A 17448-nucleotide genomic window follows, 5' to 3' on the forward strand; every position below is an offset into this window, starting at 1 on the left:
TAAACTAAACCTTTCACTTGTTTCTGTCTGTAGAGACAACAACAAAAATCAGAAAAGCATTTTATAAGCTTAGTGCAGGAAAAAACTAAAAATGTAAAATCTAAGTTTAACAAGAAAAAAATGCTTCAAAGAAAGTTAAATCAATGTAAAGACGAAATTATGACCGAACTGTGCATAAATTAGATCAAGGCTACCTTGGTGAAATCAACAAATAGCCATTTCGATATAGCACCAACCGCAAGTGGTTTGGTTGTAATTGAGGCTGTTTGTGAACACAAATGACACACACTGTGGAAAAAAGTAATTAAGCAGTCAGCGCTTAACGAGATATTTTATGCAACATAAATTGAGGTAGAGTCAAATGTTTGCAAAGGTCAGCAGATAGAAAATTGTTGTGCATATAAACTTAGTTATCAATACATCATGGACTCATTTATCCCAAATGCCTACGGGTTAATTAAGTAAAAAAAAAAAAAACTCACTCATTAAAACTGTGCTCATAATATAAAAGAAGTATATAGAAGATGAGGTGATTTTCAAACAAGTGCAATCATTTGCAAAACATTCGGTCGTGTCTTTATAATGCTTATACTGAATCTGATCAACTGACACGAGCATGAACTGCAGCTGTAACTAAATCTAAATTTATCTTAGATGTTCTTATTTTTCATAATTGAAATGTTATATTGATTTGTTACTGATTTGACAACTGAATATCCACCCTCTCTACAGTTCAGGTTTTTCTCATGCCTCGAATGTCCATTTGGCAACAGGAAAGCAGCTGGCCTTCTCTCATATTTCAGAAGATTGGAGCATACATTTAAACGATTACATTCTCACACAATTGATTTTTTTTTTTTTCTATTTTGTCTCCTTTCAGAGGCGAAAACAGGATATGGGTTACTTTTTTCTTTGAAAAATATGCTTGTGTAAAAGTCACAGGACATTTGTGGTGCTATGTACTTTGAAACTAAAATGAAGGCAAAGGACAAAACACTTTGTGACATTTTCATTCTAAGACTATTTTTTTGTGTCCGCATCTTATTCAAAAGCCCCCACAACAGTCTTATTTATTAACTATGTCCATCTGCTCTGGCCGATTGCCCCAAAAATGCAATATAACTTTAAAATGCTTTAGATACATTTTATTACAATACAATCAAAACAGAGCTGCACAAACAGTATTCAGGTGTGAGGATGAAAATCATACTGCAGCCATTGGGAATCCTTATAAGCAACTAAAAGCTTCTTCTATGAGAAAAATTGTAGAGATGCTTATTTTATTATAAATAAATATTGAAATAATTATTTATTTTCTTATTTACTTTTATTTCTTGCCTTTTCCCCTACTGTATGCGTTATTTTCTTTCAGTACATACACATCCATCCATCGAGTCCATCGACAAAGGTGCTGGGGGCATTTGCCGTTTGGTAAACAAAAACACCCTAATCGTCACACCTGAGTAACTTTGGCAAAACTTTTCACATGACATCATCAATGAAAAACATACAGAACAAACCACAGAATAAAGCCATGAAAGTGAGGCGGGTGTGCAGGAGTTTCCTTTTCCTGCACGTGTTCATACTTGTTTTCACACACTGCTTACTACGGTTTTATATCAAAATGAAAGCGTTGCTCTGTTAAAAGTTAAAACAAAACATTATGGAAAATCAGCTTTTTGAAATACTTTGATCAAAAACCAATCAAGTTAATTCGGAAATTATTTGATATGGATTTTTCACTCTCTCCTGGCAGAGTCGGACAAGCTGTTCAACATTACCAAACAGGAGTTTTTTAATCGCCCAGGCTTACATGACAATAACTGAACATCTTTCAGGCAAGACTTTGTTGTTTCTTCTTGTTCCATTTCAAACCTGCCAACCCCATTTTTTTGTAACTATAGCAGCTGACAGAGCAGTTCGCTCTTCTGACCTGAATAAAACTGTAAGACATGATTTTAGATGCACCAAGAATGTACTTTCCCTTCTAACATGTCTGTCATCAGTTGTTTTCTTCCAGTAAAGCCCAGAATGAAAACTGAAGTCTTGTCAAATGAATCAACCCTGCCTACATGCAAGTGAAACGCTACATCAGAAGAAGAAAAGCACATATGTTGCTGGAGAAACAATAACTCCAGCACAGTTTGATGTGACAAATGTAAACTTACTGTATCCTCCGAGAGGTTCCTCTAACAGGATATAGAGTCAGAATAAGAGTCCATATTAGCGTTATTTGTCAAGACTGATTCAAACGTTGCGAACCTTAAAGCTTGAACACAAAAAACCAGAATGAAGAGACATTCTCAGGACATCTGAACTGGAAACAGTTTGTTCTGAAGAGAAATTGACGAGCCAACTTCTGAAATTAATCATCTACATAAAACATCACTCCAGTCAAATAAGAGCATTGTTTAGCAACGTGACTCAGGCTTTCGCTTCAAATGTCTGGAACTGTCAATTATGTTATTAGAAGAGCAAAGAAGTTTTCAAAGCTGCTTATTAAAGACTTTACAAAAAAGTAAGATTTTTTGAAAATAAAATATTAAATCATAGGATGCATGCCTTTTGTACAGTTTTAGTTCAAAGAAGAGTGCATTTCTATATGGTCTTCTTCTGCATATGGATAATTCCTATACCAGATGAAAACATGTGAACTCTCCGTGATCCTTCTTCTGGGACACATATCCCTGATATGCTTGCAATGTTCTCTTGAAGGCCTCCCAAGCCATTATTGAGATTGAATGAGAATATCTCCATATCTCCAGACTTGGGGCAATTAGTAGCAAAGGCTCAACCAGAATGACCACAGAAATGCTGAGAATGCAAACAGAACGGCGTAAAACTGACAAACAACATGCTGAGATGACCAAAGATGAAAAAAAGCTGTTATGTTGGATGTTTTTTTGTTTTTTTTGTCCACATAGAACCTAAGAAGCTGATATGTATTATAATGATTAATATTTCAACAACTTTCAGCATGACTACAAGCAGAACATTTAGGACAAACTCAAAGTATGTGACACAAGGCAAATTATTTAAGAGTCGGTTGATGGAAGACCCGAAAAGGAAAGCTGACAAACGGAGACGTTTTCTGTTAAATGGAGATTAAATAGGTTTTGCCTGTGTTGCAATTAATTTTATAAATGCTTTTAATAACTAAAAAAAATAAACAGACAATAACAAAACTCCAGAGATCATCTCCTTCCTAATACACCACCTGAACATCATCACATTCCCCCAGTTTACTGACTTTGTTAATCATTTAGCACAATAGTCTTTCACTGACACCCAAACAACTCTATTATTATTAAATCAGCCACTTTAATTCCTTCATCACTTTTTTAATTTTGCAGTTTTGATCATTTCGTGGCATTTCATCCCGTTGCATCGTTGGTACAGACATCTGATTTCCTCCGGATGTTTTGCACTGACTATGCATCAACTCATACCTACCAAGGGACCATTTCATACTTTTTTTTTAACAATTTATTTTATGAGCAAATTTTTATACTTGGATTACTTTTTGGTTGCTTTGGCTGAATGTTTTAGGTCATTGTCCATTTGCATTATGAAACACCATAAACACATCAGTCTGTTTGACTACATTTAACTGGATTTGAACACCTCAGAACTCAATCGACTGTTTCTGTCCTATAATCATTATCACTAGTGTCTCAGCGCCACTGACAGCCATAAAGACCCATGTCATCCCTCTGCTTCTGCCATATTTTACAAATGGTGTAGTATGCTTTTCATCAGGAGCTTCTCTCCACCTTCTTCATACTTTTTTCTTAACATCATTTAGGTAGAGGTTGATCTTGGTTTCGTCAGTCCAAAGAAAGTTCTTCCAGAGCCGTGCTAACTTTTTTAGATGTTTATTGCAAAATCCGATTTAGCTTATTTTATTCTTGAGGGTAATGACTGGCTTGCACCGTGATGTGAACCCTCTGTTTGCTTTCATACAGTCTTCTTTTTATGGTCGACTTGGATATTGGTATGCCTACCTCCTGAAGGGTGTTGCTCATCTGGTCGACTGTTGTGACGGAGGTTTCTGGAAATGATTCTGCGATCATCCATGTTGTCCTCCACGGACATCCAAGTCATTCAGTGCTTTCTTTCTTTATCAGGATGTGGCAGATGTTGAATTTTTCCACTTCTATTGTGTTGCAGCAATTTCTCAAATATGTTTTTGTTGTTGTTCTTGCAGCTTAGCAAACATTGTTTGTTTCACCTGCATGTAGAGCTCCTTTGTCAGCATGTTGTCTGTTTACAGCAAAATCTTCCAAATGCGAACACTACACCTGAAATCAACTACAGCCCTTTAATCAACTTAATTGATAATGGCACGACAAAGAAACTGCCCACACCTACTCATGAAAAAGCCTTTGAGGCAATTGTTCAATTACATTTGGAGCTTTAAAAAGAAGATGGCAAGGAGCTGAAACTCCTAACCCTTTCATCCAATTTTGAATGTGGATACCAGGAGAGACTGAGCGTTAAACCCAGGCTCATTATGTAAGTATGATTGAAATGTTTAGGTAAACAGAAATCTGGTAAGCCTGTCAGTGTCCTAACAATTTATAATACATATAACAAAACCAAGATAAGAGAACCAACGAGACATCACACAGGAGGAAGGGGTTATGAAGTCAACCACTGAAATCCAAAAAGTAAGTGAAATGACATGGACAGGTGATTTTAAAGGTTATAAAATGCTTATGACTAATGCATTGTGGAGGTGATCTCATATGAAAATACATATGATCTAATTCCGCATCAAAACTTAAAATAAGTGCATTTTCCTGATTTAGTTTTCTTCTACCAAATTAGCACGTCTCATTTGGGAATTTCCAACAACATATAAAGGGCATAAAATGAGATATATAAGTGATGAATGCACATTAAACTTCATTTAATTTTGGAAATGAACAAATATAATGATACAAAACAACTGAGCTGTTTGCTGCAGGGACTTTTTAAGCTGCTAGAGAAACACACTAATTTCCTTGCTTACAGACTTATGATGTCAGAGCACATTACAACAACCGTTTTTGACCAAGCAGTTGTTTGCAAATCCGTGTATGGGTTTTTGCATTACATATTACACCAAATGTTGTCTAGTAGTAAAGCAAAAGTGTGTAGTACATGTCTACACAACTGATATCAATGCGTGCATATTGCTCTGTCACTGTTTTCCAACTTAAAAGTACAATATTTAACAGTAAAAACATGAACTGTATTACTTGACTGTTCCAACCACTACTAAAAAAAACATTCAACAAATCTGCTAGACGTTTCATGACAATATCTCAAATAAATGCATCAGCCTTTTTTTTTCTTGTAACTTAAGGGGTTAAATCATTTCTCAGCTTTCAATGTAAATTTACGGACTTAGTTATTAACGAGGTTCGGTTTTTAAAACGCAGCAGCTGTCTAGTTCGATCAGAGTCAATCGTTTTGTTTCGACATGCTTTATTAGACATTTTGCAAATGTACCTGCTACTTGTGCAAATTATAGCACGACCTTATGAACTCAAGTTATGTCTGAGTAAGTATTATGGATTAGTTTGTTTGTTTTTTTACCCTGAAGGATGATCATATGACGATCGTATGACCTTGAACAATACAGTCCACCAGAAAATTAAGTGTTTTACAATTCCCTCTTCAGTTGTTGAAGCTTATCTAATTAATCTGCCAACATTTTCACCCGCAAAATGGACAATCAAGTAACACACCACCAGAAACAACAACAAAACAGCGTTTTTACACCTTAACTGAGAAGCCAATAAGCAAACGGTGAAGAAAGATGGTTGCGGCGTAACACATGCAATATTACGACCAAACTCTTACCCAGCTTGTTGCAATGTGTTGCTGCTCTGAGTTCCCTCAAATGAACTCAGGTCGGCGTGAAGTCCAGCAGTCGGCTCCGCATTAGCTAGCTATGCTACAATCCCCAGTCGTCGACAGCCGCTCCGTTAATTTGTCCCCGGCTGCCATTCTGCCGCTCCCCGCATCTCTTTCTCCACCTTGTTCACTCGGCGGAAGGTGTTTTTATTACGACGTGCTGCGTTCTTTGAAGTAAGAAACAACAACAAAATGACATGAACCCAAGTGTACAACCTCTGATAGTTACTCCTTTCTACTGCTCTGACTCCGTCCGTCAGTGGGGAAACCGACTGCGCCGTGACGAGGATGGTTTGGGCGGAGCAAGATGCCAGGTCAAGCAAGTTGTTTTCATCTTCTGCTTAATCCACAGTCAACTAAATCCCTCGCATTCTAATTTAACCTCGGACAACACACCAACTTTTTATTGGCTCACAATAAGCGCTTTTTTAATCCTCAGGTTGATGGAGTTGCCGATAACTGTACTCATGTGGAGCATACACTCAGGTACTTGAGTAACTTTCTATTATAAATATAGTACACACTGTTTACTGTATGCTCATCACCTGACCTCCAAATGGCGCAGCAGATAGAAAATAACATTCAAAAATGTCACAGTAAGAAGTTGTAAACGTGTGGTGCAGTTTACAAGCAGGTTTTTCACATTATATTCGTGACAATATAGTAAAAATAAAAAGTATTAAGGCTACTTCTAAAATTACAATGTAATCAAAAATATTATTCAACTAAATGTAATTAATTTCCTACCACCTCCGACAATAAGTGTTGCTAAAATTTCCACAGAATTCAAATGAAGACACAAGCATACATTTTCAAAGCTCACTTTTTCCCAGCATAAAACTTTTTAATTCAGTTTGATGACCTAAGTGTGCTTGAACAACCACCGGTGCCAAGATAACTTTTATGTGTTCTGCTAGTGCTCCAAAAGCCACTCAGCAGATAGGAAATAATATTAACAAGTTTGTGTGTTTACAAGAAATCTCCATGGGACTCTGTGGGTGTGTGGTTTACGCTAAATTAAAATGTTCAGTTAAGCAACTAGATAGGGGAAGAGTAGCTACTATTTAGCATTACTTAAGAAAATCTTACACAAGTAAAAGTATCACAAAAATGAAAGGAAAATGATACACAGTTTTCACAAGCTTGCACCAACACAAATCTGAAAAGTGTGGTGTGCGTTTTCTCCAGGTTTTGAGTCAGCACTTTTTAGAAACCCCATTCTTCCCATCTCGAGGCTGTTTTTTTAATTTATTTATTTATTTTTCAAATTTTCATTGCAGAATCCCTGAAACTCTGTCAGATTTGACACTTTTAAGAGAAGGTTTGCCATATGCTCTCTGTTTTATTTTGGTCTGGAATTCAAATGTCTCCAAGATGAAGAATGCACGATTTTAGGAAGATATGAATTTATGATGACATTCTTTGGATACAACCTCTGACGTCCCATAGCCATTTAAAATGTTGGTAACCATTTAGTTTCCAGGGTGGGAGTGTAGTACCCCTCAAAGCACATCAGTCTCATATCTTAGCAACAAGTATGCTGTGCCAGCTTCCTGTTTCCTGCTTTACACAAAAAAAGCAATGGAAAACATGTTCAATACCTAACTCACGAACAAGTCCCCTACTCTCTTCAGCCTTGGCTGAGCTGTCCACGTGGACAAGTACATACGCAAAATATCAATGTGTTTCACTTGAAATATAACTTTGCAAATACAGCCTCCATGGAGTCCTTTAAAAACACCCTATTGTAAACATTTATACTACGACCATTGATGATTATGATTCCATATGTTGTGCAGATCTAATCTAAACCTTTTGTTGTATCTCTAGTTGTTGTCCTGCTGGAAGGTAAACCTCCACCCCAGTCTCAGGTGCTTTGCAGCTTCCAGCAGGTTTTCTTCCACAGTTGCCCTGCAACATTTATTTCCATTCATCTTCCCATCAGTTTTGATCAGCTTCCCTGTCCTTGCTGAAAAAAAAAACATCCCCACTGTGTGACATCAACAAGATTCACCATGGGGAAGATGTACTTATTGTGCTGTTCCCACTGGTTAAACGTAGTCTGTCGGAGAAGGTCCAGGCACTTTGCATCAAACCGGTCACCCTCGTTTTCAGAAAGCATGTGATAACAGTGGAAAGGAAGCACAACCCAGTCTTAGCAACCATCTGCAATACTTAAATCTGCAATGTTGAAGATTGGGACATGAGTAAGCTTAAGACAATTGATGTGCAAGCTGGCAAATCTACAGCAGCTATATAATGCCAAGAAGCTAATATAGACCAAAATCTTAGTGCTTTTGATATATTTTATCATTTATGCCACTAAGAATCAAGGCAGCTCTGCAGGCAGTAGGGTGTCCAGCCGGTACTGACAAGGCATACCAAATAAAGTGTCCGCTGAGTGTAGATCTCATAAAAGTCATAAAATTCTGACGCATATTAATACATTTTGATAACCATTCTTTTAGGTTATGTGACGCTTGAGAAACTTTCAGGAAAAAAAATCATCCGCGGTTCTCACAAGTTAATTTGAAAGCTTCAAAATGTTCCTCAGTTTCCACACAATGGACCAAATAAAATTTCAGCGCCTGTAAGGATGCTAACTTTAGACATGATCGTCATATCACATGCTTGACAATCATGCATTTTTGATGAATAATTAAAAGTAATTTCTGTGTGTCTGAATGAACTGTTCAAACTCTGTCACTCCACAATAATCTCTGCAGGTTACTCCCACATTGCCTTTGCTGCTCCATCCTTTTGCTGTTATCACATAAACCTTTATGTATTTGGAACCGACAAGCTGAGTCAAAATTTCAGGGTGAATATAAAGTTCTCTTATCTTGAGCAGAGAGCAGCTCACTAATGATTTATACTTTTTGGGAGAACAGTTTCTCTCAGATTCAATGTTTGGACATTGTCCGCCATCAGTTTTGCTTCTTTTACTTGTTTGCATTTTTTTTCTGAAATAAAGCACTCGTACCTTATCCTTGATGTTTGAATATCTAATGAGTCCATAACAGGACTTTTTGTAAGAATATTCCCAATCTTTTAAACGATCAAGACATTTTCATGTCTGAAGGTTAACTCTGCTTCTTACTTAGTCTGAAATGATTTATCAGTGGCAACTTACAAAAAGATTAAGATAATAAATCAAAAAGTTAATGGAGTTCAGGTGTGTCCAAAAATTGTCCCAGGTCTACTCAGTGTAGTTTGTAAGTGGTCCAGATGTACACATTTGATGGCTGAATCCTCTGCTTCTCTTTGTATGACACATACAGACCCATATAGACCCACATCCTCTAACTAATTTCAAACATATCATGACAGGAAGCTGAAGTACATTTTGATGTTTACCACAGATACTTTGCTAAAGTGTCTGTGACTTTGCTAAAGAATTCACTTGAATTAAAAAAAAATGACAAAAGATCAGGTTTGTTCAGGTGTTTGTAAAAGAATGCTGTGCTAATTTCGTTTCTAACAGGCCAAAAGGGGACTTGAGTGCAAGAAGAAGGAACAGAGAACTAATTTATTATCTAAGCTGATGGGGCAAAACCTGAAGTTTTGTAAGGGAGATTTTTTTTTTCAGAATTCACCAAAGGTCAAACTAACCGACAACTGACAAGCTAGGACAACTACAAAGACTCGGTGAACTTGCAAAAACAGAAAAAGGAAGCCTTGCTGAAAACTAATTGAGAGAGATGGAAACTTAGACCTGTTGTGTGACTAAGGTAGAAACTAATAATAAAGTCTCTGCAAATCAACAAGGGAACATCTCCAACCAGATAAGACAGAAAGTAAACATGACCAGGGAGGAGAATCAGTTATAAAAAAATAACTTGTTTCTGATGAGGACACCCAAAACCAAAGCATATGCAGATCTGAAACTTTAATTCAAAGCCAACTGTTTTTATCAGTGACTTCAAAAATTTCGACTTTATCCTGCACAAGATGAACTCTCCGAGGGAAGAACATTGGTTCCATGACATCTTACTCATCCTTTGGAACCCAAGCAGATCTGTCTGTCCACAGCCACAGGAAGAAACTAAAATCCACCGGGATCAGTTCCTGCTCCATGAAGACCATAGTAGAGAGGAGTGTGGCTCCAGTTTCAACTCAGCTTTTTGAGTTGCAGTCTGAAGCGAATGAGTGTACGTGGTAAGTATATTGCTGAGCAATACCACCACCATGTGGTTCATTTGGGGTATTGCACGCCTTCCCCTGCTGGTCCAGAAGAGTCAGCTGTGGCCTACTCAAAGCACTGAAAGAGTTAAGGATTTCAGAGTCGATCAGAATCTCTTGAGTCTGCAGTACAGAGCAGATGGATCGCAGAGTCAGGCAGACTCCTCAGAGATGGGAGATTATTTTTTCCTCCTGCATGCAGGGACTATTAGCAGCAATTTCCAGTTTCAAGTGCATAAAATCTGAAAAAAAGTCATTTAGTTAATTTTTCTACCAATAAAGTTGAAGAAGCGTCATTTTGTTTACTATACCTGGATTACCCTGCAGAACAAGGTGGGGCTGCTTCTTTAAATCCGTGTGCCTGATAATTCTATTTTGCCGTTTCTTTAATTATGTGAACCATATCTGTAACTTAAAGTCAATTACACACACTTAAAATAGCTTTTAACTACTACTTTTGCAACAGTATTTTTTGTGCAATAATCCAAAACAAAGTGTTGCATAATTGTGGGGCAGAAAGAGTTTAATACATGGTTTTCAATTCTTTTCAAAAATACAGTTCTTATAATCGCTGTATGAAGTTGTATTACGCTGCCATAAGCAAGTGATTGCAAACCTACCAAGACAGTAAAATATGAGTGAATCAACATTGAAATATGGTATGGCTGAAATATTAAATCCATGTTGAAGCTTTGATATTTAAATAAAACAAACAGTGGCTGGTGACTTACATGTTGAATCAATGTTAGCTTTTCAACCGTAACTGATAAAATAAAATTGAAAGAAATAATTTTGACTCACAACAGGGAGTCTTTAAAAAGTAAAATTGTGATCTAACTATTCACCCTAGATAACGGAAGATCATCATGTCAAGCTCCTGCGACACTCTGTACTTCAGTCTGCCTGCCCATGGGAACTCCGTCCTGCACAAGATGAATGCTCTAAGAGAAGACCATCGGTTCTGTGACATCACGCTCGTCCTAGGAAGCCCAAACACCTCTGCGGACCAGTCTGTCCACTTCCACTGCCACAGGGTGGTGCTTGCAGCATCCTCTGATTTCTTCCGTGATCAGTTCCTGCTCCACGAAGACCAGGCAGAGATGAGTGTGGCTGCAGTTTCCAGCGCTAGAGTGGCAAAGACGCTGCTGCTGTCCTGCTACACTGGACTTCTCGAGGTGCAGTACTCAGTAAGCAGAGATGCAGTCATGGTAAAAAGAAAAACAACGTCTCATTTGTATAAGCGCGTTTAGAAGCAGCAGGTTCTATAGGCCTGACTTTATCAGTCTGCCGTTTTGAGGTAGAAGAACTTTAGGAAACTCCCTTTCAAACAACATTGTGTCACTGCTTGTTTGTCCACTTTGATTTCATTGAATGGTGTGTTTGATTCAGTTACTGCAAGTTGCACAATGAAAAAGTCCTCCAGCCCAAACCATACTCCCTCCACTGCCATGTTTAAGAGTCAATGTGAGTTGTTCATCCTGACATGATAAAGATATTTTGTATTCGAGATCTTGTAACTGTGTTTTAAGTGTCTTCAACAAACCATCCCCAAGGCTTTTTTTCAACAGGAAAAAGGAAAGCGGTCATATGATCTCCTATTATTGTTTATTGACCTTACCATCTGCTTGGTGAAAAATAGAGGCTTCCTTCTGCTGTTAAAGGCTTTAATCTCACCAGAATTGATAATGGTATGCAATTAATGTTTGGTTTTCCTTTTTTTTTTTTTTTTGCTATTCAGGTACCTTTGGCAGAACTGGTCAGTTACCTGAGCGCAGCCAGCATCCTCCAGATGAGCGAGGTGGTAGAGAAATGCAGTCAAGCTGTGCTGCAGTTCCTTAAACCCATTATTTTTTCCAATAAACCTGCAAGTTGCTCCAAGGGAACTGAAAACCAGCAGCCAGAGAGAAGCTGGCTATGTTCCAGTTTTGAAAATCGGAGGGAAAAGGATGTGGCCCAGCCCAGCACCAGCATCCAGGAAGATAAGACAAAGGAAGAAGGAGTGGTTATTGGTCAAGCCATGGATGGGGTCAGCCAAGAATCTAAGGTGGACAATGAAAAGACTAATGTGACTACAGAAGACATGAAGTTTGTGAAACCTAAATTGGAGTCAACAGAGGATCAAAAATTTGAGCTTGACACCTTGAAGTCAGAGCAAGGTGTGAAAAACCCCACAGCAGCTCTCAAGGATGAAGTTTATCAAGACCTCATTTCATTCCGGGCTTTAGAGTTTAGAAGTGCTGCAGATCACGGAAAGCTGGTGGACATCTCCCAAAAACAACACGAACAAGTAGGACATGAAGAAAAACAAGATAATTCACACAAAGCTCAACTGGAACATGGAGGAGTCCTGATAGATTCCAAAATATCTAACCTCCCCGAGGCACACTCCACAAAGCCTGGCGAAGATGTACTACTAGAGGCTTCACACAGCATCCTAGTTGAGAGACCATACCTGTGCAGGAAGTGCGACAAAATCTTCCAGCACCTTGAGAACTACATGGGCCACCTGAAGGAACACAGACAGTATTCCTGTTTGGTCTGTGGGGAGGGCTTTTCCCAGAAGAGCAAACTGACCCGGCACATACGGGTTCACCCTGATGTCAAGCCCTTCAGGTGTCCACTGTGCCATGAAACGTTCATCCAAAAGGGTTGGCTGCAAGAACACCTCAACCTGCACACAGGGCACAAGCGTAGTCTGAACCCAACGAACAAGTCAGATTTTACAGGCCTAAAGGGAGAGAAAAATGGCCCGACAGATGTGCTGGAGAAGGCTGGAGGTGCAAGTTAGGATTAAAATGCGATTACTGCTGTTTGTTCTGGCTCCTTGTATTTTTATTTATTTATTTTTTTGTCTTCTTTGGAAATCTGATTCCAACTTCAGTTGTAGAAAAACATGCACATGCAAAAAGATAAAGGGACTGAAAAAAAAAATCTGTAAAATGTTATATAGGATTCCAAAGATGACAAGAGTATGGGCCTCATATCTCAGAGGTTTTTTCATGTTAGATATTTATTGTCAAGGTTATTTTCATTTAGTTGTGAATTCTTTGGTGTTCCAAGTTAAGCAGGATTACCTATTACAGACTCTGTGCTTGACATCGCTGAATATTTTATTCACTCACTATGCACATTCCTAAATTAAACAGCTTAAATTCAATTATACATTGCATACCATTAATTTTTGCATGTTCTACTAATAAAGCTTGATGAGCTCCTTATTCTGTCTTTTGTTATATTTTTTTTAATTTAAATGAAAGTTTTTCACTGTTTAGTCATTGTGAAATGCAGCAAATGCACACGCTGTGTCTGCTGTAGCTGTTTTATTCTTTAATTGGGGGTGTTGGGAGGGAGGAGGGTTCATCACAGTAGATAGACTGCAGCTCCAAGGAGAGTAGGAGTTGTTGCGTGGAAAATGAGGAGCATGGTGAAATCAATCCCTTTTTGCACTTCCAGTGCTACCTCGGGAGATTCATGGATGTCTCAAACATGCATAAACAAAACAAAGTAATACTCCAGGTATGTTTTTGATGAAGGAATAACATGGTGACAAAATAAATAAATAAGTTTTTCACCATGCTGCCCCTTGTGGCTTGGGAAAGCGAAGCCCCAAGAATCCGCCTCCCGGAGTCTCACTTCAACTTGAACTTAGAGTGGAGATTTTATTTAACCTCACACCCGTTTTTTAAATTGCTGATATGCCAAGTAAAACTGGAGTTATGCTAAAATAATTTAGCTTCCCTCCCCCAGAATATCATAGAAATGTTAAAGACAGTGCTATCCTGAGAATATGAAAGCAAATGTGTTGTTACTAAGAAAAAGAAAAAAATATATATACATATTTATAGAATATATGAAAAAACCCCGCTTTTGCTTGGTGACGAGGAACGTTACGCAAGTAACGCGAAAAGACGAGAAGCGGGAAAGGGACTAGCGGCGCGAAAGGAGTAGCGGGAAAAATAAAAAAACAGTGAGATGGCGAAATTGGCGGAAAGTTTTGATATTGGAGCGATCCGTGACACCCATTTCGTAATTTGTTTGAAGTTTAGTGGTTTTTGTTTTGCACATAAGGAATGATGTGCAAAACATCCAGCAGGCAGTGGCGTTCTGTTTTCAGCTGCAAGAGGAAGAGGGAAAACTCGCGGCCGGAGTCTTGAGACAGAACAGAGGGCATTTCGATGATGATGTGGCGGATAGATAATTAGTTTTAGAAACATGAAGAGTAAAGTGGGGTCCTGGAAGGCTCAGAGGCAGGTATCCGGAGATCCAAGCAGAGGAACGGCGGCGTTGCGTGGCTGCAAAGTGTTGATCACCACGAGATAAGGCAGAGCCGCTCTGCTTGCTAGCTGCTCGAAAGAAGCAGCTAGCAAACATGTTTCACCCACTGCGAACACCGGGAGTCAAGGTAGAAACGCTTTCTTCTTATACCCCCATTTTTTTTTTTTATTTTGCCACTGAAGCAGTTAAGACAATCACCACCAACAGCAACAGAAGTATAAAATAAGTTATTAGGGAAGAAATACAGAAGTGGAAGATATGCTACAGGTCTCGGTCTCCTCATCTACCTGTCACTGTCAAGCCTACTGAAAACAAAGTAATATTTCTGGAATATTACTGAGACATATTTATACAAATATTGATAAGGTCGTGCTAGCAGTATAATTTATGTGGCACAATTGCACATTTTCTGGTGTCTTGTTTTGATCTTTGATATTAAACGATTTCTATAATAATTTTATAAAACCTTGTTGCATGTAATATTTTTACACTAGTTTTAGAAATGTACAGTGTATATTGAAATTCCAAATGATACAAACCATTCTTTATAATTACATGTGGGTTTTAAAGTGACTAACATGCAATAAATGTGTATTGCATATTTACAATATACATTTATTGTGTACTATAAATACCCAATAAATGTGTAGTTATTGTGAAAAAAATACACATATTTTTTTCCAAAATAAATAATTTTTTTTTCTGTTTCCAAAGGAAAAAAAAAAAAAGATGTACTTCCACACAGTTCAGGTTGTGCCAAAAAAAGTCTACATAATGATTTTTTTTTATTAAGAAATATTGATCAAAAATCAATGTTAGGCCAAAATAACAATATAGTTAAAATATTGCATGTTTACATTATTGTTGAACAGGTAAAAATAATCTTAAAAATACCAATTCAATTATTTTTACAGCTTAAACGTAAATCAACATTTTGAGGCTTATGAGTGCTTTAAAGTGATCAATTTCGGCCCACGGTTCCAACAAATGTACAGAATAAAAGTTAATTCTTCACCAAACCATGAAACATTTTTGCTCATCTTCAAATGCGTCTTCACCACTGGCATTGTTTCACTTTTTGACCCCTCTGATATTGTGCGAACTATGCTAAGCATGACGACGAGGTTAAACGGCTGAGAGGGTTTCTATGCTCCTTAACCCCTTTTCTTCCTTTCACATGTCTCGTTTAATTTCTCGGTTATCCTACTGACCCAGAAATGTCCTTGTCACTTATCTCGCTGAATGCAGTAGCCAGTGGGCAACTAATGGCTCTCTAAGTGTGCACACAGCTGGGACTCTTATGGCTTATAGACTGATGTTCGACCGAGCTATTTAAGATTGGAAAAAAATATTTTGTTTGTGGAGATCCATCATATCACCTGCTGTAGTAACTACAGCACAATCTGGAAAAAAAAAAACATTGAATCTGGAGGTGCGCTAAATGTAAAAGCACAAGACAGTTTTCAAAGATTTTTTATTTTTTATTTATTTTTTGTTAAATGAATGATAAATCACTTTGTCCCTCTTTCGCAATCATACACAATTATAGTGTTGATTTGTTGCATAAGGTTGATATAAAACACACTGGTATTTGTGCTTTTAATATAAAAAATGTTCAAGGGGTGCAGGAGTGAAAGACGAATAGAGGGACTAATCATTTTAAAATAATTTATTTAAACCACCCTTTGTTAATTCAATCTTTTTGGGACAGTGGCGCCTCCTGGCCAGACAGACAGTCTTTTATACTTTGATGAGTTGCAACATTAATTTGTTTATGTATGCATATGCAATGTTTAATTAAACTATGGCTTTGTTTTTATTTTTCCGGCCACTCTTTGCAAAACCTTTCAGAGGCGACCCTAGCTGCATTTTGAGCAATTTGCTGGATGTTAGGGGTAGAAGTCACATTGTTTTACCCCTTAAGTTGTAGAGCCTTTTAAAATAAATTAAGAAGAATAAAGTAAAGATACTGAACTGAAAATAGAAAAAAAAAATGCAGGGAAAGCCTTGAGAAGGAATGCAACAATATTTGGTGCTTAAAAGCCAAATGTAAAGAAATTAGCTGGAATGATTCAGCATAAAGGTTTTGCGGGTTTCTTTTTTGCGTGAAGTTTCCGTGTTCTCCCCTTAGGGCTTTCGACAGCCACTCCAGCTTCCTCCTACGGTCTACAAATATGCATATTAGAGTCCCTGGAGATTTTACAACCTTAGATTTCAGTGTAGATGATTGTGGCCTCGTGTAGATCTGAAATGGCTGCTAACTGCCTGCCTCTGACGTCATAAACAATGGGATACAACGATCCTCCACAAAATCCTGAGGGAGACAAAGCAAGTTTGAAAAATGAATGGGGTTGAAGGGGATTTATAATCTACAAGGTAACTATATCCTGATAATAGGATTAAAGCTTTGATGAGGTAGTCAGTGGCAGCTGCACAGCCCATGGTTGTATTCCCAGCTACAGTCTTAGGTTACTAAACGTCTTTATTCAATACAATGCAGGTCCACACATAGGAAAGGGGAAATGAAAACAGACGTCACCTTAAAGCATTTTACGCTTGCAATTCATAAAATACATATTCAGGTAAAAAAAAATATATATATAGCCAATCATATAGTCACATTCAAAAGTAAATTAAATTACTTCTGAATACGATCCAAATTAGATTACGATACAATCAAGCCCAGTGGATTACATCAGATTTGAACCGTGTGGTCCACACAAGTTTGTAAACCCCGACTTCTGGAACAACTGAAGTACTCCTGGGAGTCCCTTCACCTCACGGCAAGAAAGTCCTGGATTAAAATTCAAGCGGTCGGGTATTTCTGCATGGAGTTTGCATGTTCTCTCTGGTCATGTGCACTCTGCCTTCCTCTAAAAACAAATGAAACAACATATTCATGCAGTTAGCAAAAACAATTACAAAAAAAATGTTTTTAGTTGCTTTTTTAAAATAAAATAAAAAATCACAGAGTCTAGAGGATTCAAACAAGAGTAGCATTTTCCAAACTCTTGGTGCTACTGCTGAATTTGCTACCTTTTAGTTTTTAGCTTTGCACAATCAGCAAACCCTGGTCACCTCAGGGAC

At 37.8% G+C, this 17448-nt stretch overlaps 2 protein-coding genes across 3 annotated transcripts in view; one reads left to right on the plus strand and one right to left on the minus strand.

Annotated features, from left to right (window-relative positions):
• Positions 1-6139, minus strand: part of jak2a (Janus kinase 2a) — a 29413-nt gene extending 23274 nt beyond the window's left edge. The window contains exon 1 of the mRNA XM_014983289.2: positions 5851-6139. The gene's annotated coding sequence lies outside the window, so the exon portion shown is untranslated. The remainder of the gene's footprint in view (positions 1-5850) is intronic.
• Positions 6140-6276: 137 nt separating this feature from the next.
• Positions 6277-13302, plus strand: LOC106915594 (zinc finger and BTB domain-containing protein 26-like). Of its 2 annotated transcripts, none has more exons than XM_088010999.1 (3): positions 6277-10062; positions 10937-11261; positions 11825-13302. In XM_088010999.1, exons 2-3 carry the CDS (start codon positions 10953-10955, stop codon positions 12872-12874), a joined length of 1359 nt encoding a protein of 452 aa, XP_087867125.1. In that variant the 5' UTR covers positions 6277-10062; positions 10937-10952; the 3' UTR covers positions 12875-13302. The 2 variants fall into 2 exon arrangements, with proteins under 2 accessions (XP_087867125.1, XP_087867124.1); XM_088010998.1 differs by having other exon boundaries at positions 6277-6390.
• Positions 13303-17448: the final 4146 nt, after the last annotated feature.

The sequence above is a fragment of the Poecilia mexicana genome, unplaced genomic scaffold (genome assembly GCF_051168715.1).
Source record: "Poecilia mexicana isolate PSO_F unplaced genomic scaffold, ASM5116871v1 scaffold_12, whole genome shotgun sequence".
NCBI classification, from domain to species: domain Eukaryota; kingdom Metazoa; phylum Chordata; class Actinopteri; order Cyprinodontiformes; family Poeciliidae; genus Poecilia; species Poecilia mexicana.